This window comes from Fusarium oxysporum, chromosome 7 (assembly GCF_000149955.1).
Source record: "Fusarium oxysporum f. sp. lycopersici 4287 chromosome 7, whole genome shotgun sequence".
Classification (NCBI taxonomy): Eukaryota; Fungi; Ascomycota; class Sordariomycetes; order Hypocreales; family Nectriaceae; genus Fusarium; species Fusarium oxysporum.
Genome location: NC_030992.1, coordinates 2892355 through 2912036, shown reverse-complemented (window position 1 = coordinate 2912036; position 19682 = coordinate 2892355). Strand labels below are relative to the sequence as shown.

At 49.6% G+C, this 19682-nt stretch overlaps 6 protein-coding genes across 7 annotated transcripts; 2 read left to right on the top strand and 4 right to left on the bottom strand.

Annotated features, from left to right (window-relative positions):
* The first annotated feature begins 358 nt into the window (after positions 1-358).
* On the top strand, positions 359-8199 carry FOXG_10316 (uncharacterized protein). Its single transcript, XM_018389616.1, has 2 exons — positions 359-579; positions 641-8199. The coding sequence occupies exons 1-2, from the start codon at positions 475-477 to the stop codon at positions 3020-3022; spliced, it is 2487 nt and encodes an 828-aa protein (XP_018247924.1). The 5' UTR covers positions 359-474; the 3' UTR covers positions 3023-8199.
* Positions 647-8291, bottom strand: FOXG_10315 (uncharacterized protein). The gene is made up of 2 exons (XM_018389615.1): positions 3690-8291; positions 647-3632 (listed from the first exon to the last, which is right to left on the bottom strand). Exons 1-2 carry the CDS (start codon positions 6911-6913, stop codon positions 3548-3550), a joined length of 3309 nt encoding a protein of 1102 aa, XP_018247923.1. The 5' UTR covers positions 6914-8291; the 3' UTR covers positions 647-3547.
* Positions 8292-9304: 1013 nt separating this feature from the next.
* On the bottom strand, positions 9305-10103 carry FOXG_20277 (uncharacterized protein). Its single transcript, XM_018400545.1, has one exon. The coding sequence runs from the start codon at positions 9883-9885 to the stop codon at positions 9553-9555; it is 333 nt and encodes a 110-aa protein (XP_018247922.1). The 5' UTR covers positions 9886-10103; the 3' UTR covers positions 9305-9552.
* Positions 10104-10372: 269 nt separating this feature from the next.
* On the bottom strand, positions 10373-12559 carry FOXG_10314 (uncharacterized protein). Its single transcript, XM_018389614.1, has 2 exons — positions 11034-12559; positions 10373-10980 (listed from the first exon to the last, which is right to left on the bottom strand). The coding sequence occupies exons 1-2, from the start codon at positions 11844-11846 to the stop codon at positions 10789-10791; spliced, it is 1005 nt and encodes a 334-aa protein (XP_018247921.1). The 5' UTR covers positions 11847-12559; the 3' UTR covers positions 10373-10788.
* A 550-nt stretch (positions 12560-13109) lies between these two features.
* Positions 13110-16893, bottom strand: FOXG_10313 (uncharacterized protein). 2 transcript variants are annotated; one of them, XM_018389612.1, is made up of 3 exons: positions 15406-16893; positions 15063-15351; positions 13110-15012 (listed from the first exon to the last, which is right to left on the bottom strand). In XM_018389612.1, the coding sequence occupies exons 1-3, from the start codon at positions 16033-16035 to the stop codon at positions 13781-13783; spliced, it is 2151 nt and encodes a 716-aa protein (XP_018247919.1). In that variant the 5' UTR covers positions 16036-16893; the 3' UTR covers positions 13110-13780. The 2 variants fall into 2 exon arrangements, with proteins under 2 accessions (XP_018247919.1, XP_018247920.1); XM_018389613.1 differs by having other exon boundaries at positions 15063-16893.
* A 758-nt stretch (positions 16894-17651) lies between these two features.
* On the top strand, positions 17652-17801 carry FOXG_20276 (uncharacterized protein; the record flags this gene model as incomplete). Its single annotated transcript, XM_018400544.1, has 1 exon — positions 17652-17801. The coding sequence occupies one exon, from the start codon at positions 17652-17654 to the stop codon at positions 17799-17801; it is 150 nt and encodes a 49-aa protein (XP_018247918.1).
* Between the last annotated feature and the right edge of the window lie 1881 nt (positions 17802-19682).

Below are 19682 nucleotides of genomic sequence, written 5' to 3'. Positions count from 1 at the left end.
AGCATAAGAAGCCTAAAATTCGATTATCGGCTCTGGGCCAGTAGTAGAGTTATGGAGTCAAGGTTCTTGAGTGCTGGAAACGGTTATTCTGCACGTGAGTCTACGAACTATGCATAGCACTTGAGTTGGAGTTTTCTGATCAACAGTGAATCCTTGTGTTAAACTCAGATGATTCTGCCCTTTAAGTATCTCGCGGAGATGGAGTTGTCATCCATCTATGATGTGTGGTGCTGTTCCCGCACTGTATTCTATACCCTTCAGCTCCGGTTTCAGCGGCTTGCAGTGGATATCTACAGTGCAAATCTCAAGGTAGCGAGAGCCCCCGCCTGTGTCATGACGTCTAGGCCCAGTCTAAGCACTTGACGCGGTTTTAGTTCACGTCGCGTTCCCAAAAAGATTGATATCAATTAAAATCACAAGCTCCGACGTCCAAGTTGCAACACCACAGCAACCGCCAGACAAAAGGGACTGAAGATGGCCTCACCTCGCGCGAATGAAGAGGAAGATATACAAATTGATCCAGCAGAACCTCTCAAGGGCATCGTCGTCTGCTGTACAAGTATTCCTGCTGAGCATCGTGTAAGTACCGTTCAAACTCGTCAGTCATCATGAGTCCTGTTTACTGACCCATAATGCCTAGACCAGCATCGCTTCCAAAGTTGCCGAGCTTGGTGGTATTCATAAATACGATCTCACACCCGACGTAACCCATCTTATTGTTGGTGACTACGACACACCCAAATATCGCCATGTCGCTCGTGAACGCCCCGATATCAAGGCCATGGATGCCGCCTGGATCGAAGAACTTAGCGAGATATGGAAGAACGACGAAGAGATTAATTATCGACAGCTCGAGAATAAGCACCAACTGAAGCCCCTAGAGAGGCGAGGCATCGATCCTACACTCCAGCCACAAAAAGGAGAGCCAGCAAGAGATTCGCTGCTGATTTGTTTGACTGGCTTTGGCGACCAGAGGGACGAAATCGCAAATAAAATCACATCGAATGGAGGCTTATATACGGGCGACTTGACGAGACGGTGCACACACCTAATCGTCAACAAACCAGAAGGCAAGAAATATACTGCAGCCAGAGCATGGGGCATTCACCCAGTCACCCTCGCCTGGCTTGAACAATCTATCTCTCGAGGGATGATCTTGGAAGAAGCCAAATTCGACCCGACATTACCTCACGAGGAGCAAGGGAAGGGCGCATGGGTTACAAGAGAACTGAAACGTACAATGAGCAAGCGATCAAAGTCTGTCATTGCAGGTGGCGCTGAGGAGGGCCCTAGGAAGCTCAGGAAGACTGCCAGCATGAAGCTCAGTTCACAGCGTAATAACATCTGGGGCGATATCCTCGGTCGGTCAACATCAAGAGATTATTCCTTCGCTCAGGAAAATAAGGAAGACGGAAACCAAGCTCAGGTCCAACAGCGACAGCGTGCAGAAGCTCAGCCTGAGCCACCAGCTCCTATAGTCCCAGAAGAAGACCAGGGCATTTTTGGGAGCTGTTACTTTTACATACATGGATTCAACGCACAGAGAACTTCTGTCCTCGAGCAAACACTCGTCACCCTCGGGGCCACTCTTTGCTCATCATTACATGAGGCCGCTCTGGGAAGAACTCCAAAGCCACCTCGCAGCCGGTTTCTGATTGTTCCTCAGACATCTCAGCCTAATACTCACCCTCAGGAAACCTACGATAACCTCCATGTTGTGACAGAATACTATATCGAAAAGTGCCTTCACAACAAGCAATACTTTGACCCTGGGGAACACGTTCTCGGTCGACCATTCACCTTCTTCCCCATACCGGCGTTTTCGGATCTTATCATATGCAGTGCTGCTTTTACAGGTATCGAGCTCAATCAAGTTGCCAGAGCCACTGTTCAGTTAGGAGCCAAGTTTGATGGAGAGTTTCGTAAAACTACAAGCGTGCTAATTTGCAAGGACATCACTTCTATGCGCAAGGAGAAGTTGCGCGTGGCTCTGAAATGGGGCATTCCTGTTGTTTCAGCAGATTGGTTCTGGGAGTGTATCCGTACAGGCTTCAAGGTCCCTCTCGACGATTATATATTCCCTGAGATTAAAGAAAAATACTCGGAAACCTCTCAGCCTGAACCTAAACCAACCTCTAGAACCGCCCCTGAAGCACGATTGCATCAAAAGCCCATGCAGCGCACTCATTCAGAACCGGTGTCCAAGTCAACGAAGAGTCATATCACGAAACCTCCACACGGCGCTGGCGTCGATACCTCGGCCTTTGATCATGATTCGCCTGAGAAGGTCTCTCGAAAAATGACTGCGAAACCTGTCTCGGTCATCTCACCAGACTTTGTCACAGCACGCACTCACCAAACAACAACGAATAGTCTACCTAAGGACAAAGACTTTGACTCACCTCTTGCTGAGGTTCCTCAAGCACGTCTAAACAGATCTCCATCACCCACCAAACATACCACATTGCCTCGCTCTCGCTCCGATTCCACAAGCAAAGTTAACACTACAACTTCTCGCACTGAGGAAACCACAGACAATCCTCCAACTCCACAAGAAAATATACAGCAAGCGAAACAACAGGAAAATGCAGAGCAAGCTCGTCTTCGCGCTAAAGCCGCAGAGCGCCAGGCCCTCTCCTCAAAACTTACCTCACTCATTGAGACCACAACATCAAATCTCCCCTCCTTCGCCTCCGATGAAACCGAACAACCAGCCCCAAGACCTCGCAAGCGTCAGCTATTCGGCCGTGCCATCAGCAATGCCTCCAATGCCAGCAGTGCTGCCTCACGCTCGGCGGCTGAGCTCCACGACGTATTTGGCGATGAGGACAAAGATCCAGAAAACCAAGAATCCGAGCCCCCAGCAACGCAGTTGGAATATCGTGACGATAAGGCGAAGGAGTGTCGAGCTGCTCTGATGAGTCGCATGATGGGCAGTGGTGGTGTCGAGGTGAAGGCAGCAGCGTCTACAGCGACACAAAATATAGTACCAGGACCAACGCGAACATTGAGAAAACGATAGGGATGAATATGTAGAAAAGGATGTGTATGCGTCATAATCTGTTCCGAGTTAGTATGTATGGTCTGTCTGATTCAGGAAGAATATGGTATTTGCCACAAGTAATACGATCTCTCTTGGAGATGAGCCCTGTATCAAGACCACATCAGTCCTGTCTAGACTTTTGCTTCTAGAGACTTAGTCTAGTGGCTATGAAAGAATTGAAAGGAAATTGAGACCATTTGTTCAATCTAATCGACTCAAGGTATACTATGTAATATGAGAGAACTCCTCTCTAAACGGCTTTTCCTTTCCACCCATCAAGTTCTCTTTTCCATCCTTTTAACCCCGAGCCAAGAAAAACAATCCTCCCGTGAGCGCACAAAATCCAGTGTTGGCTTGGTGCGAAGTGATATCCTCTATGAGTGAAGAAAAATACTAGAAACAATAGGAAATTGAAACAAGTCAGATCGTGATTAAAAGGGAGACATGTAGAATAAGTAGGGCCATCTTTGTCCCTCAAAGACGGTCGCTTGCGGTCAACAAAATTTATTCCACCAACTGTTGATTAGAATCGCCTCGACCGGGCAATTGTTCAGAAACCACGGAATCCCACAGATTATTGAGTTGCTCACTATTATCCAGGTCAGTTCCCAACTTTGTCACAATTGTTCTCAGGGGTTACACTTACGGCTCCCTCTTGGCCATTTTCATACCCCTCTCTCTACAGAAGAACAGGAAGCGACGCATTGTACGGGCTCGTGGAAAAGATGCCATGACATCGCCTCGAGGCTTGCCATCCGCAGCAAGCTCTCCGGCATCCTTTTTCATAATGATGTGAACACGAAGTGCTTCGATACTCCACTCCATCTCCTCAATCTCTGCGAGGTTGACATGGAAATCGATCTCGTCCCTAAATAAGCCCCATTTCGCAGGTTTCACATCCTTGAGTACTTGGTGTTGGAAACATTGTATCTGACCAACCCAGGTCCAATACTGTGTGACATTGATATGACTGGTATACAACCGAGTCTTGACTACAGCAAGCCGCCAATCGTACTTCGTGATGCTGCCTCCGCTGCATGAATCTGTGTCGGACCAGGCCTCGAAGTGAAATTCGTCATGTACGGGGCTTCCATGTGTAGGCGGCATGTATTTCGGCTTCTTGTTGAGGTGGGTGCTGAATGCTGGCTGGGGCCCAGGGGCGGGGACCGGCGCTGGCGCTGGTGCTGGTGCTGGATAGCTTGGTGGTACCTGGTTAGGAAGAGGAGAGTGGTTGATGAATGAATCCTCCCTGGGCGTAGTAGGAACAGAGTGCATAGACTTCCGCTTTTGGAGAGGTTTGGGTGTATTGCTAGGGCTGCCGTGACTCAAGCGCGCCTTCATGGCTCCCGAAGGACGTCCTATGTTCTTGAATCCATGTTTATAACGAAGACTGGTGAGCTTGGAGTCATGATAGAAATCGTGAATTGTTCGTGGCAGATTGAAGTTGTGACCCTGCGTTTGAATTAGTTCGTGAAGTCGCTGTCGCATCCAGTCAACCGGCGATATGTCAAGATTGAACTTCTCGAGCTCCGATATTGTCTCTGAAAGGCGAAATAGCGTGTCGTATGACGTTATGCCGCCTTTACCGGCCTGGATGTATCTTTTACCCAATAACTGATAGGGACTGATTGGGCCCTTCTCGTGGAATTCGAGAATTTTGATACCGCGGTTGACCTGTCTGCCAATTTGATACTTTGAAGAACCACCCTTATCCTGCTTGGGACCTGCTTCAATGGCAGCCTGGTGTTTCTCACGCCATCGAGCAAGCTGTGGCTCAATGAGTGTCTTGACGTTAGGCCAGTTGGCCTCCCAATAGGGGTGTTCCTCGTTAATCTTGACCAATGGCACCCCGGCGACGCATTCAGGATAGGTGTAAACATTTCCGTCGTTCTTGAGGACCATGTTCTCTCGGGTAATCTCTTCCAGTGGTTGGGCAGGAGGGGATTCAGGTGGCTGCGATGAAGGGTCCAGGGACAGAGATGGTGGAGTTGGTCTTCCTCGCTCGCTGGATGGAGGTCGACTTCTTACATTAGCCGGCGTAAAACCAGCAGCTATGCGATACTCCTGTGGGGTGTGTATTTGCTCAGGCTCTCGTGATGTGTGAGCTGGATCAGAACCGCGATAGTCTCTGGCAAGGCCATCGAGCTCTGTTGATGGATGGAGGATTTCATGAGGACTGCGGCGCAGAACACCTGAGGGAAGCACAGAACGTGGTGTCTCCAGGGGCCTGGGTTGAGGATATATTGGTGTCGGTAAGGGCGAGTCCACAGGGTCAATCATTCGTTCCGGAGCATAATCTGACCTAGAAGCCGTTGTCGGCCGGCTTGGAGGACCATGGGGGGATCCATAGGCTTGTCTGTGAGACATTTCACGAGGGCGTTCAGCGATTTGGATTGGTGCTACCTCGACAGTCCGTTCTGGGGCCTTCGCAGCTATCACATCATGGAACCGTTCATTAGGTCGATCTGGAACTTTCTCGGGTTGGTGTTCAGGGCTCCGTTCTGGCTGTCGTGCAGTAGTCCATCCTGCTTGTCGCTCAGTCTGTGGCGCAGGTTGAGGCTCAACTGGTCGTTCAGGCCGTTGCTCGGGTTGCTGTTCGTATTGCCGCTCGGGCTGTCTTTCAATTTGTCTATCCGGTTGTCTCTCAGGCTGTAGCTCAGGGAATTGTAGAGCGGGCTTTAGTGAAGGTGGCCGATAGGGCACAGAAATCTGTTCATCGACTCGCTGAGGTTGTGATTGAGTTGTTTGCTCAGATCTCGGCTGAACTTCAACTGTCTGATGTACTGTTTCTGAGGAAGGGTTTGCAGAAGTCTCTTGGGCTCCATCCTCCAGCTGCTTCTTCCGTTGTGCCCTCTCCCTCGAGGCCAGTATGTCAATTGTGTCCCCTGAGGAACCATGGCATCCCTGGCGATTCCATTCACAGTTGCCACATTTCTGAAAGAGATCCCCGCCGACAATGATGCAGTCGTCGAAGGCGCCTTGGTTCTTATCGCAAGACAGGCATCTCTTGGCCTGTATCGCCCCCGTCGCTTGAATCATACAAGAGAGCCATTTGACCCCCTTCGCCTCAGTTCGCTCGTAAATGCCTGCAAGATGTGTAGTGTTGAACCGTCGTCCTCGGCGGATCTTGACGGGTCTTCGTATCTCCAGTTCTTGGATACCCTCAACCCATTGGTTCCAAGGCTCTATTTGTTCCACGGGTCCAATCACATTGCCATCAGCATCAACAATATCAACGAGGCTCGAGGCTCCCCTATTATCGTGGTGCTCAACGCCTTCCATACGATCCTCGTCTTCTTCTTCTTCTTCTTCTTCTTCTTCCTCAGGTCTGTCCGCTACCACTGCAGTGCCATTAGTAGGCTCTACTCGTGGGGTCGGTCCATTAAAGCCTGAGGATAGCTCTGGCAACATTTCAGGTAGAACAATGCCTTCTGATTCGGGTCCGAGATGGTCTGGGGCATCAGGATCCTCTCCTCTCTTTTGTCTAAAGAATCGACGCATCTTGAACCAAATATCATGGAGCGTTTCTGTTCTCTTCTGACGTGACGTGCGGTAGTCCTGCTCAATGCGCTCAAGTCGGGTGGCCTTCTCCTCACACTCATCCGTGGTGCGTGCCAGTTCAGCCTCGACTTTGGCGAGTTCCCTGGCTAGTCGAGATTGAGATTCTTTCAGTTGACTTCGCTGTCCTGTAAGGTCACTGAGTTTCAACCTGACTTCGTTAATCGAGAGCTGGAAATCCTTCTCAATCTTTTTGTTTTCGGCATCCTTCTTGCTGCGAAGATTAACCCAGAAATTGCGCTCTGTCTCATCCCAGACAGACTTTTGCTCCCCCTCTGGGAGAGAGTCCCAGACATCTTCCCCTGTGGCCATCGTGGGCCCAATGGTTCAAGCGACTGCTTGTCACGGATCTGCAATAACAAGAAGACTTCAAGGTAGGACCAATATCAGTCGAGATGAAGTATGAGCAGTAGAAGCTTTGATGATTGGATGCATGAACTCGCTACTGTGTTACACGTGACGGCGTCTGGCTTAAGGAAATGAGCAAGCCGCAGACGGGCGAGCGCGTTTCACTACCTAGGTGTTGTGCAGATGGTCGCAGGAATTTGTAAATCGGTGGCTCTGATCCGATTGCCCAAAGGCTGAAATAGAGTCGTGGGGCGCGTGCTGAAAGCGGGTTGCAATCGGACTAAATCACCCCAAAGTCGAGCTGAGTTGATAGGCTGAAAAAAGGAAATGAGTTGGCGGAAAGCGCGTGAGATTAAAAAAAATTACATTTAAATCTCGAAACTCTGATGGAGCGAGGCGTGTTGCGACCAGCGTGTATAGGTCTAAGGAAAGATGATAGTGGTGGGTTCAATAGGGAGGGAGCTGGCCTAGCATGAATGATGAAGCATAAAAGTGACAAATCCCCTGGTCACCCAAAGCTCGTTAGTGGCCGAATTGCTTTCTTTTTTCTCGCGGCCGCTGTCAATGAGCATGGGCCTGTCGAAAAAGAAGCGGGCTTTGGTTACAGAAGCTGGTTTCCTCTCAAATGCCATTCAGCGCCCCAGCTCAGTCGGAACTGCAATCGGAATTAGATCGGTGTCGCGCAAATGAGCCCACGGTTTCGCAGCGCAGGCCACTATCCCCTGCAGAAAGGTATAACCTCACTGAGAAGGACGTAATGGGGGATGATAGAAGGACGCGATCGAATGGTTTTAGGATGTTCTTGGGGGTAAAGGGGAGGTGCAGCTGTGTTGCACGGTTTGTGGTACGCGATGTGCCTGGGAACGGGCGTGATATGAATGATAAAGTTTTTCTCTGGGAGATAGGCCACGATTGGGGGATTGGGGGCGAGAATAATGTGCGCAAGGACAAGGAAGGACAAGATTGCTTGTGGACAAGGAAGGCGTCGGATAGATTAAGTATAAAAAGAGTATTCGCGAATAAAAGTAAGCTCAGACGATCACCAAGCGGGAAAGTACTGTAAAGTGAAGTCGGGTAAGTGACAGTGTCAGTGTCAGTGTCAGTGACGTGGGAAGGAGGGTAGATAGATAGTCGACAATCCAGTCAAGTTAAGGTAGTGAATGGGAGGAGTGGAGGACCGTACAGTGATAAAGGGAAAGGCAGACTGTAGGAGGAAAATGAAATGGGAATAGTAATAGGCAGAAGAGGAGGGAAAGGAAAGAGAGTTTAGGTCAAGGTAAGGTTAGGTAAGTTTAATATTATTATTTGGCTCGACAGAGCCCAGTGAGTGACTGACTGACTGACTGGAAAGGGAAGTGCTACAGTACCTATGAGCTATCTCACCTCACCTACTTGGCCTGGGCTGGCTGGCACCTAGGAGGGATGGATGTACTAACAAACAACCAACCGAAACTACCGCAATGGGGCGAATGAGAAGAGAGGACGAATAAGGTGTGAACGCAGATTACAGAAAGCTATTAGCTCTACTGGTAGTAGTAGGCCAAGTTAGTAGTAGGTACCTGCCAACGTGAGGTTGGGAGGTATATGGATCCGTACTAAACGTAAAAGCACATGTGTGTCAAATCAAACCTCACATAACATCAGGTAGTTTTGCAGCCAGGTACGTGCACCAAACTATGAGGAAAGGTACTAGAAGTATCTTTTCTTCTCCCTAGGTCGGTTGGTACGATCCTTTTCTTTCCTCTTTGCTAACTTATTTCCCGTCTCAGCTGCTTTCGCGCGCTTTGTTTCCGCTAGATCCTCGTGGACCCTTGCACCGATCGACCACTCACAGAGGCTGGACAGGTATCTAGTCGTAGCTTGTCCCGAGAAAGTACCTAGAGGCTAAGGAATAAGAATTGAGTTTCGACAGCAATTGAAGCTACCTCATCACTTGAGAAACCAAGTGTGATAGTAACTACGTGACCATAGATCTCTCGTTTTCTTGCCAACCTGGGCAGGTATCGAGGAAATTCCCATGTCCAATCAAGCACGTGTCTGTCATATGCTACATACAGACCTACATACATCGCCTGATCAATTACATTACACTGCTACATAAGTCCTAGGCATTTTCATTCAATCTCCACTTGTTGGTTCTGCTTTCACTTCTCCATTATAAAAAGGTACCCAGCGTCCGGTACCGAACCATGCACGAAGCGAGTAAAACGTAAAACTCGACAGGCCACCCCCTGCTTCCGGTGCCTTTTTCGCTCTAGTGCCTTATCACGTGCGAGGAAACTATACGCGGTGACTCCAGCATTAAAGCGAACGAGGAAGGAGAGAAAGTCGAAATCACAAGTCAGCCTCATCATTAACGTTCAAAGCATTCATCGAAGAGTTTTTTTTTGTGGTTCCCCCTGAGAAGATCCGAGATTGATGAGCTCAACAAGACTCCGTTCTAAGCAACACGCATACGCGACCCTGTCGTTGTTATTTACCCGCAGGTTATACCTTGGTACTAATCAGTTATCTTAAGTCCATACCATTGCACCAAATTACACATAGTCTCGAGCCCGAAACGGATATATGGGGACGGTAATAATGTTCGGCTGTGCGCTTCCTTATTCTCCTGCGGCCAACTTGGTAGCGGTAGCCCAGCGTAGTACGTACATTAGTATACTCCGTAGCTCTATAACAAATATACGAGCAGCTGCCCTGGTCGTGTTTCCTGAGCTCAATTGTCGTGGTTGGTTGGCTACATTACGTGCGATTTGGCTCCCTCCAATTCCATCCCGCCACCCTTCACCCTCACTCGATCCATTGAGAGTTCTCGCAGCACAATACTTTGTCGCGACAAGATAAAAGCCAGCAACGCCAGCTGATACCGTCCAATGAATTTGGCACTGTAGTATATCGTCTCCACGCCCCCTTGATCCTGTGGCGCCGCGTCCCATGCTGACACGATAGTGTTTGTTAAGAAATACCTATCTAGACGGGAGTATCAACTAAGCTAAATGTTCTTGTGTATTCATGCATACTACGTTGTACTTCCTTGTCGATATCGCATATACATATTGTTGCCTGTCCCGTGTGCGGCACATGTTCCTTAGTTGGTTGTGATCTCATCCTTCACAGTATTGATTATGTACATATTACTCTTAGTTAGTCCCTGGATATAACCTGGTTTTCATTATCATCGCCGATAGGCTTCGGAGACGGCCGAGATGGGAGGTGGGGAATTAGATATCCATTCGTCCAGTGACATGACCTCTCCACTAACATGCTCTGCCAAGCTACTACGAATATCAATCCGAAAGTTTCTTACCGACACGAGACTTCATTCTCACCAATCCCAACTCGGTATAATACCACGGATCGCTCAGCTTCAGCCTATGTATCATAGGCCTATCTCGCCAACTATCAGATCAGACCATGCCAGCAATCTTGTAGTCCAAGCACCATGATACAAACGAAACTCAATCAATGGAAAACGTTGCAAGTATAGCTTCAATAATATATAAACTACCTATATGATTATATGCAAAACTCGCAACAACTACATGTCGTTGTCCATCCTGGCCATCAAGGTTCCCCCTATTAACAAGCGTCTCTTGCTTCCCCTAGGCCTTCCATTTGCCCGTCGGGTCTCGTTATCCCCAGTTGTGGCCATCCAGGCTGGTCACCCCTATACAGTCCATTAAAAACGCCGCGCAATGTAAAGATTCTAAAAGCAAAACAGCCCAATGTTTCGTGTCGCTTTACAAGAGCGCCATGAACTGCGCGCCACGCGCTGAATCAAAACAGAAGAAAATGAAGTCTCGTTAATGGCGTCAAAGTTGTTCTGGTGGTCAGAGCGTTTAGTACTTGGCCGAGTATCGTGCCACGCCTGGCGAGTAAGGCAGATCATAGGAGCTGGATTGAGCATAGGGATCCTCCGAAAAGACAGTCGCCCTTCGGTCTTCCTCTGGCAGCAGCTCCTTGACCTCCCAGTTGTTCATCCTTGTGCCAACTGAAAACTCAAGATCTTCCTTGGTGATCGAATCCCAGTACTGTTAAAATATTAATAACTAACCGCAGAGGTTCCGAATCATATTTGACATACCTTGTAAACCATCATAACGCCCAGCAAATTGCAAACTGTCGCGAGGAACAGGCCGTCAAGATAATGGCTGATAGCGATACAGATCTTCGAGCTGAAAGCGTAGAGAAGGACCTGGCCAGCCACAAAAAAGAAGATACCAAACGCAATATCGCCGAGAGGCCATCGGTCCTGCAGTGTCCTAGTCACAAGCAGAATTTGCATGGCCACGTACACGAAAAGCTGGACGGCATTCAAGAGATAGAGAACAACGAACAGTCCAACGGTGTTGGTAGGTCCAAGTCCAGCCCAGCTCTTGAAAGTTGCGAGAGAAACGAGGAAGCTGATGGCGAAAGCAGCCAGAGAACTGATGCGCATCATCCATACTGACAGAGGTGTTCCATCTTCATACAATTGGAATCCAACAAAGCCATTGATCAAAAGACATGTGATAACTGCACTGCTAAGTCCATTCTGCACACTCACAAAGTACGGATACGGGTCGCTTCCCGGAGGTGCAACACCAGCGTCGATAATGAGAGACATAGCAGTGAGAAGCATATAGAGGTAGAAGAAGCTGAGAATCTCCTTGCGACCAACAGCGGTGAACTTGCTACGGACGTGGAGAATCATGATGACGGTCATAATGAGCGCAACAATGTGCATCACCGACGCAGCGCCTTCGAAAATGATGGTGTTGGCAAGTTCGATATTGCGTGCATAGCATTCTGGCTCAATACCGGTACGGCCGGTGGCTTGGAGTGTAGGTCCAACGGAAGCGCATAGTGGCAGAGGTGCCGTCTCACAGATCGAGGTGAAGTCGCCGAAGCCAGACATGATGGGCGAGTAGAGATCACTGCACGGTTGTTGTTGCAGGAATTACGTAGATCCAAAAGTGAGTGAGAGTGCGGGGAACGGTGAATCGAATATTGCGATAACGAGTGGCAGAGCGATTGTCGTCGAGAAGATCGTTTATGTCGTCGTATCGATGTCGTCGAGTCGTCCAAACCCCTCGGCGCGATAATTAGTCGCTGACCCAACCTTTCAATCGTCGTCGGGGTTCGAGGGCGAATATTAGGAGATATCCCCAACTACAAGGGGCTCAAACTTCGATCGGAATGCAATCACAACCCTTTACTGCGTAAAAAGGGGAGTGTTTCGCTTGGTCGGGTAGCAAATGTCTCGTCCTTGACCGTTGGCTCGTCGGCGCCCCCTTTCTTCGACCTAGCGGCTAAAGAACCAAACTTGAAAACGAGAGAAGAGACAAGAAAACCGGTCGGATCGAAAACACCAAGAACGAAACAGATGCGATGCGACGCGACGACTGCGATGGTTTAATTCGGGGTATCGAAGCGAATGTGTTGCATGCCTCTGCTGCGCTTTAGGCTCAGGCGAGAGAGATGAGTGAAGGTCAGCAGAGACAAAGTGGAGCGAGCGGAGGATCTCGTTGCTGTGCCGTTGTTGTGGGAAAGTGGCAGAGGTGGGGAAGTAAGGCGTTTAAAAAGTGGCTGATGTGTTATATGATTGGTCCGTTTCTTGGCGTTGCTGTAGGGAGCGCATCGTGCCCTGTTTGCCAGTGATATACCCCCTGGAAATGTGTAACAGAACCATGGTCAAGACCTATAATTTCAGAGGCAGAGGCAGAGGCAGCAAAGGTACATGACCTTGGCTACATTATCAAATTAAAACCTTCTAATTGACAAGGTTTCAGCAATACTGCTTCCTGGAAAGTTTTCCATGTACTTCTGCCGAAGCTGGGTTTCCCGAGATTTCACCACTTCTGTTTGGTGCATACCCTAGAGCAAAACCTATATACTGAATCATATTCTAGCCCCTAACAAGTCTGCGGCGGCATAGTTTGGTTATACGGTGTAGTCAGATTTAAAAAGACGAGACTCAATCGTCGGAGAGTTTATGTTGCTGCAGTTAAGTGGCTGGCTATCGCTTGATCCAATGACATGTTTTCAAAACCACTTCAGAAAAGCCAAAGTGTAAATTGTATGTCATGACAGGAGCACCTAACAATCGCATAAGTGCCAGCGAGTAAAACCACACTCGGGCACACCATAGTCCCACACCGTCGAGTCACATAGAACTTATAAGCGCACATGTTGTCTCATCACAATGCCACCGATGAACAGGAAGGTTCCAGGCACATCCACGACATCAGAAACATGATCCTGAGTAAAGTGCTCATGGTGTATTCCAAACTGTGGTGTATGAGCACGGGGTTGGCACTTTTGGCAGAACCCTCTGTTGATTGTGATCTATTCTAAGAGTCATAACTGACGTCCTGCGCGTCCGTTTATATACAGGCAATGTTGACGCCGACGTCATGCAGAGAAATCCGATGCTGGATGAACGCTGCGATATGATGAGCTTTCCGTTAAGAAGCCCGATACATCGTGAAACATGCTTCATTGCCAACCTATATGGCCTCGCAGCATTCATCGCTTTAAAAAAAAACAAGCCAAACTCCAAGCCAAATGCGACCGAAAGCCCTGATGTCCTGATCCATTTCCTTATGTAGTCCTATCCGGGAGACTGTTGAACCCTGGCCTATTTCTTTCCTTCCAAACGCCCATGCCATGCGATGCTGTGATGCAAATCCGACCCCAAAAATCTAACTTCATAAAAACAAGGATGCAATGATCCGTGAACAAAAATGCGAATTATACTTCAGATGCCGAGTTGAAATGGCCTCAGAGCTGAGGCTTACGCCGTGTGGTGTGGTGAGATTCATGAACGATCGCAGGGTAACCCTGCCATCCCTAAGACGGGTAGTGTCCCTGAGCGAGTCCGTGAGGGGGGAGGTTCTGCGGGTGACTGCGGTTATAGACCATAAATTCTGGGACAATGCCAGTTCGCAGGTCGTTTCGTCGTCCCAGTGGCTGATAGTGCATCTGTGTCGGGGGAACAGGCACAGCGAGGTGGTATTGCTCAAGTGAGGCCGAAGGTGGGGGACACAAAAGCGTATTAACATGGCGCACAGGTTTGTACGGACTAGGTCGCTGTTGCAGGAAGACACTCGGCGAGTTAGAAATGGGAGTGTGCACCATAGGAGTGTGAACAGCCGATGCTGGACCGTATGCCTCAGCTAGAGGCGATGAGTTGAAGGGACCCAGACGTCCAGGACTGTGCTGCTTGTTTGGTGTACCGAAGTTAACAGGTGCCTGAGTAGGAAAGCCAGCTTGCGCCATGGTGACACCCGTTGTTGCGGGAAGCGATTGCTTCTGTACCATAGCCGCGGGGCCTGATGGGTAGACTGTTGACATGGCTCGCATACCGGTCTGCAATGGAGGAAGTGAGACGTGAACAGGCTGGGCAACCTGCTGTGTAGGCTGAGGATACCCGTTGATATTGACATTGCCGTTGTTGAAGGGTGTCAATGTAGGCTGGGTTTGAGGCTGCATCTGGGGTTGTCCGGTCATGACAGTAAGATGAGGAACAGGCAGCCTCGCCGGCTCAATGATTCCATTGGACCGTGGGTTGACAGCTTGGACCATAGCGGCAGCTGGAGCTCGTCCAGGAGGAACAAGTCGCTTCGCGGGGTGTTCCATAATCTCTTCCTCGGGACTTCGCTTCCGTGAGACAGGGAACTGCAGGTTGGGCTTGGTAGCCAATGGAGAGACGGTGTTCGAGTGGTATGCAGACCAGTTCTGAGAGTGACTCGAGGTAGGTGAGTAGTTGGTCGTTGTAACAGCCGGAGTAGGGAGATTGGCGGTGGGCTGCATCATACCCGTCGGTGAAGCGACAGGTGAGTGAAGAGACTTGTTTGTTGGTGAAGGAATATGAATCGGGGATGCTGGCAATCGCACAGCTCGCTCGTAGTACTCGTGGAAGCAGGAAAGCTTGTCCAACCAGCCCTCCCATTGTTCCTTTGTAGCAACCAAATTGTATCGCATGTTGCTCAGAAACTCCACCTCCATGACATGGATCTCCTGCACATTGAAGCATGACACTTCGGCCCAGGTCTTGTTCGTGTAGGTGTTATCATCCAAGACTGTGACAAGGTCAGTTGATGTCTGACACCCATGTTAACTCTTCACTTACATTTGTTCCCGAGCATGAGGGCCACAGTCAACAATCGATATTCACTGCCGGCACGACCTTTGATTTGAGGAGTTGACATCTTCAATCGGTAGATGAATAACAATGCCAATAGGATGACATTTTGGGTCACCTGTGTCGTCGACAAAACGCTGTACACCCACTTCCGAAATTGGTCGTAGGGTTTGGCGAGAGACGGTAACCGAGGGATGAGGGCATTGGGGCCTCTAACACGGATCGACTCGGCCTGCTTGAGTTCCTCAATAGATTCGAACCAGAACAAGCAAGTCATCTATTCCCGTTAGCAAATTTGAGAATTTCACGACATGTGTTTGAGATCGCATACCTGAGCAGCGAAATCGGCGAGGTTTCCACCTGAAGGACTGATGCACTTGGGGATTTGCAGGCTATGATAAACAAGCGACTCGGACTCGTCCTTGCTACCTGACGCAGTCGATGCAGGCGTTGAAGGCCTGACGGTCTGCCCCACGGCCTGCGACTCTGCTGAGATTGATCCATTTCGTTGTTGAGAGACTTGGGAAGTGGGATGTAAATCAAGCTGAGGTTGTGTAGGTTGTGTCGATTGCTCATGTTGGTAGTAATGGCTATATGTGGTTTGTGGTTGCGGTTGTTGCTGCTGCTGCTGCTGGTGGTCTTGTTGCTGTGTGGAATATCTGTAGTATTGAGGTGCTCTCGCATCGGTTACAGGAGCTGCAGGTCGGGCAGTTTGAGGCGCTGCAGCAGGATAGTTGTGAATAGCGTGATTCTCCCATGAAGCCAGCTGGGGCTGAAAGACAGTACTCATTTCGTCAGTCGGGGGAGTCCTAAGCCCGTTTCGCGATGACGGAGTGTTATCGAATCGAGAGTGCAGCTTTGGCAGTTGTATACTTGAAGGAAAGCTAGGTTCCCGGCTGCCTGAGCCGTGGGGAGGTGAAGGAGGAAAGTTCAAGGTCCCAAGCAATGTACCAGCCGACATGGAGACCTATGCGTTTCGCCTGCTTGCTGTTGGGCGAGGCAATAGGCGCAATCGCCAAATTCGAGGTTAACCCGGGGTTGGGTATGTTGTGAAAGCTTCACTCTCCCAAAGCAAGCCCCACTGCGTCACTGCGTGTTGACCTATTGTGCCGGCAAAAGAACAATTGACTTTGCCCCGCCGAAGCTTTCATTCGTTTTATATTGAGAGCCCGGAGATAAAATCGGTGAATGAGTGTGTCGAGAATAATGTGGTCTATAGATACTCTAGGAGGGCCAGTGCCATGTTCGACTGGCACAGACTGGCAGTGTACTCGCAGTAGACCGGCTCAAAGCGAAGAAATTCGGCGGAGATCGTTCGTTTCCTGGATGGCAGAGTGATTGTTCGTTTATGAGATCGGACGGCGAGGACAAAGCTACTAGAAAGATAGCTAGTATAAGCTTGCTGCGGCTGGAGAGCAGTTGTATTCGCTTTGAAGATGGATGTTGAGGTTGAGTATGGTCTTGGAGGAGGACTCCCAGGTTGGGAAGTTTGGATAGGTAGGTAGCTAGGAAGGAAAAGAAGAGAGAGGAAATAGGAACAGGAACAGGAAAAGGAAAGAAGAAAAAGAAGCAACAACGGAATGGGCTCAGTCAGTCCATGGCTGGTGGTTGTGTGCGTGTATGTACAGACAGTCCTGTAAGGTAGTTAACTTCCATTCACTTGGATTAGACTTGGTAGTCTCGTCGTTCGTCAAGCAAGTGTGGTTCTCTCTCCTAGACGCAGCCCAGTATAGTATAGCGCACTTAGCGTAGAGTACCTACTGTACCTAGCGTAGGGAGTAGAAAGTAGGGGTGTCCGTCCCCAGTTCAAACCCAGACCCAGCCAGCCCAGGGCAGTCCCAGTAAGGTGGAGCCCCTGCTCTCCCACTGATAGCCCCATTAAAGTACTTGATCTCACCACTGGACCGACTAAGGTTTAGAAGTACCATCCTTGGAGGTGATGCCCTGGATCAGACTCAGACTCAATGGGGTCATGGGCTGCCGTTCCGTTGGCCGAGAGTAAGTACATTTGTATGTACTCTTTCGGTCATTCACTCTCACTCACTCACTAACTCACTCACTCTTTCACTCATTCATATTCTCAGATTTCAGACTCAGACAAGACATTGCACACGCACACCCGCCCGGCCGTCCCTAGGCCAGGTTGCGCTCCGTGTCCTGTGGTACTAGCCGGGCATGTATGGCTATACTTGTTGGTTCTCAGACAAACCCATACAAAGCCCGGTACCACCGACATGACAATCCTGTGTCGGCCATGTCGCGAGCCTCTGCTAGACCTGCTACTACGGACTAGACCAGGGCCATCGTGGCGCTCTCCAGCTGACACCGCACCCAGCGACAACCCCGGTATCCGTGAGGTGAGGTGAGGTGCTTTGCCTTGTGTTAGCTGCTATTATTACGGCTATCACACGCCCCCATGGCCCAAAAGCCACACGCCCCTCACTCGCCGCTAAAACTCTCAAGTTTCCTCCACTCCTCTTCAAGCTCTATTGGACCCAAGTCCGCTAGATAGCGGAGTCCTGGGTGCTGGAACCTACCATTCATCAACTGCATTCTAAGCCCCCAGCTCAATTGTTAATGGAGCATCAAATTCGTTCAAAGTCGCCCCTGGAACGCCCTAGGGGTCGCCCGGTCGGTGCCGTGCTCGACGCTGTGGGCGGGCCTGACGGGGGCCTTGTAAGCGGCGGCGGGACCTTGCTCAAGGGATACTTGCGGTATTGGTTTTGATATTGAGATGGGGATTGAATGGAAATGGAAATGATGAGAATGAGACTTGTAGCGAAACCTGCTCAGCCAGGAGGGACATCAACAAAGGCGGCTGATGAGTGCGTCGTTCCTGAAAGCCTTGTGGGATTGACCTGCACACCTTTATGCACATGTTGGATTCCTTCCAACCCATCCCATGAAGCCTGGGGCTTGTATCCGTATGCGAGATCCTTGATATGAAAAGATGGAGGTTTCGACAAACACAACCATAGTGGAGTGTCTTCCGAATCATCAATGAAAGTTCATTGGGCACACATCGGTTTAGGACTGGTACAAAGCTTCTCATCCATCGGCCCTGTACGGATACAGTAAGTTACAGTGCTGTTGTTCTATGTACTGTAATAATTTGTGTGGTGGACAGTCATATCGACCTGAGTTCAACTCAGCATTTCCCTCTTATTCATTGTGTTGCATGCTCGCTTGTCCGACAAGTCCTGAGCCATCCAAACAGATGGTGTGTCGCAACCTTCACTTATTTTTACTTACCCAACCCGCAACAGTGGTGCAACTCCATCTTTGAAATGCTGCCTGCCTCATGAGTTGTCCGTCAATCATGAGCTTGAACCCATGAGGAGCCATGAGCCATGCCACGGCGCTTACTCCACTGCTATTCCCTGCTTGACCTTTTCAGGAACGTGAATGCGTGAGTGTAGGCCGCGTGTAAATAATCACCAGGTTCCCTGCCCCATTCATTGATGATACCGCTCTGTTCTCATTCACTGCTATGTTGTGTTATGCTGTGCAGCTCGTGCAGTGATCACCTTTGGCTTTGGTTGGTTTGGGGTCGGCTAGCCGTGTTTTTAATATATTGAGGCGGCAACCATCGTTAGATTGCTAGACAAGTTCAGTCATGGTTCAGGAGAAGAAACGCACCAGAACTTCCGGCACGGCATGGCTGAGAAAGGAACGAAAATGGTCCCAGCTTTTAAGCCCGAGGGCAAGAGCAATAGCAATGAATCAAACAAAGCTGTCGTGTACCCCCACAACAAGGGACAAGTCCATTCCCTTCCAAATGGGATCAACACCCATTCGTTGAGAGGCGCCGCAAATCTGTGCCGCTCGTCGAACTATTAACGGCTAAAGTAATTTTCTGCATCTTTGTCACTCAGCATGCGAGCGCGAGCACCGTACTTTAGATATGAGCTTTTTGCTTCATCCCTGAGTCCTCATGACTTTCTGAGACACTGCAATGAGCATATTGGGATTACGGGTGCACTTGTTCTTTGGTGGTGTAGCGTTCGTAATACTCTGTATTGTATACGGACGCAGTTGGTGGGCCTGCTGAGCCAGCGTCCCTTCGGCAGGCATATTAGCTCTCCCGGATCCTTGGTATGGCGCCGAGTCGTTTTCTACAGTGCTGGACTGAAATTCTTTCCAAGTGGAACAAGGATATTGAATCCGTCTTATCGACCATTGAATGAAATACGTAGTAGCACATAGTTAGAAGCCACCGTCTGGCCCCATCCGATAACCTGGCATTGAACGGTGGGAATCCCTGCCGTTGCGGGCATTTCACCCTCGCCTTGAGGTGCTGGACAGCGCCATGAACGGAGCCCAGCCCGTCATCACACTTCCAACAAAGAGACTAGGGACGATGATCCAAAAACTCAACCGGGGCAACCCAGAAGTGACCAGTTAATTGTTGACGGCACCGAATCTGCATCTCGCAAACCTCGAGCTGTGTCAGCCAGCCCAAGACAATACCGGCACGTCCGCGCGCCAAGTAGTTGAGTTAACTTGTAGCACTAATAATCGACACATGGTCCGGTGTCGGTTTGGATGCTCTCTGACAAAGCGTTTCAACTTATTACAAGCATGTCTGTCTGTTCTTAGATCGTCCTT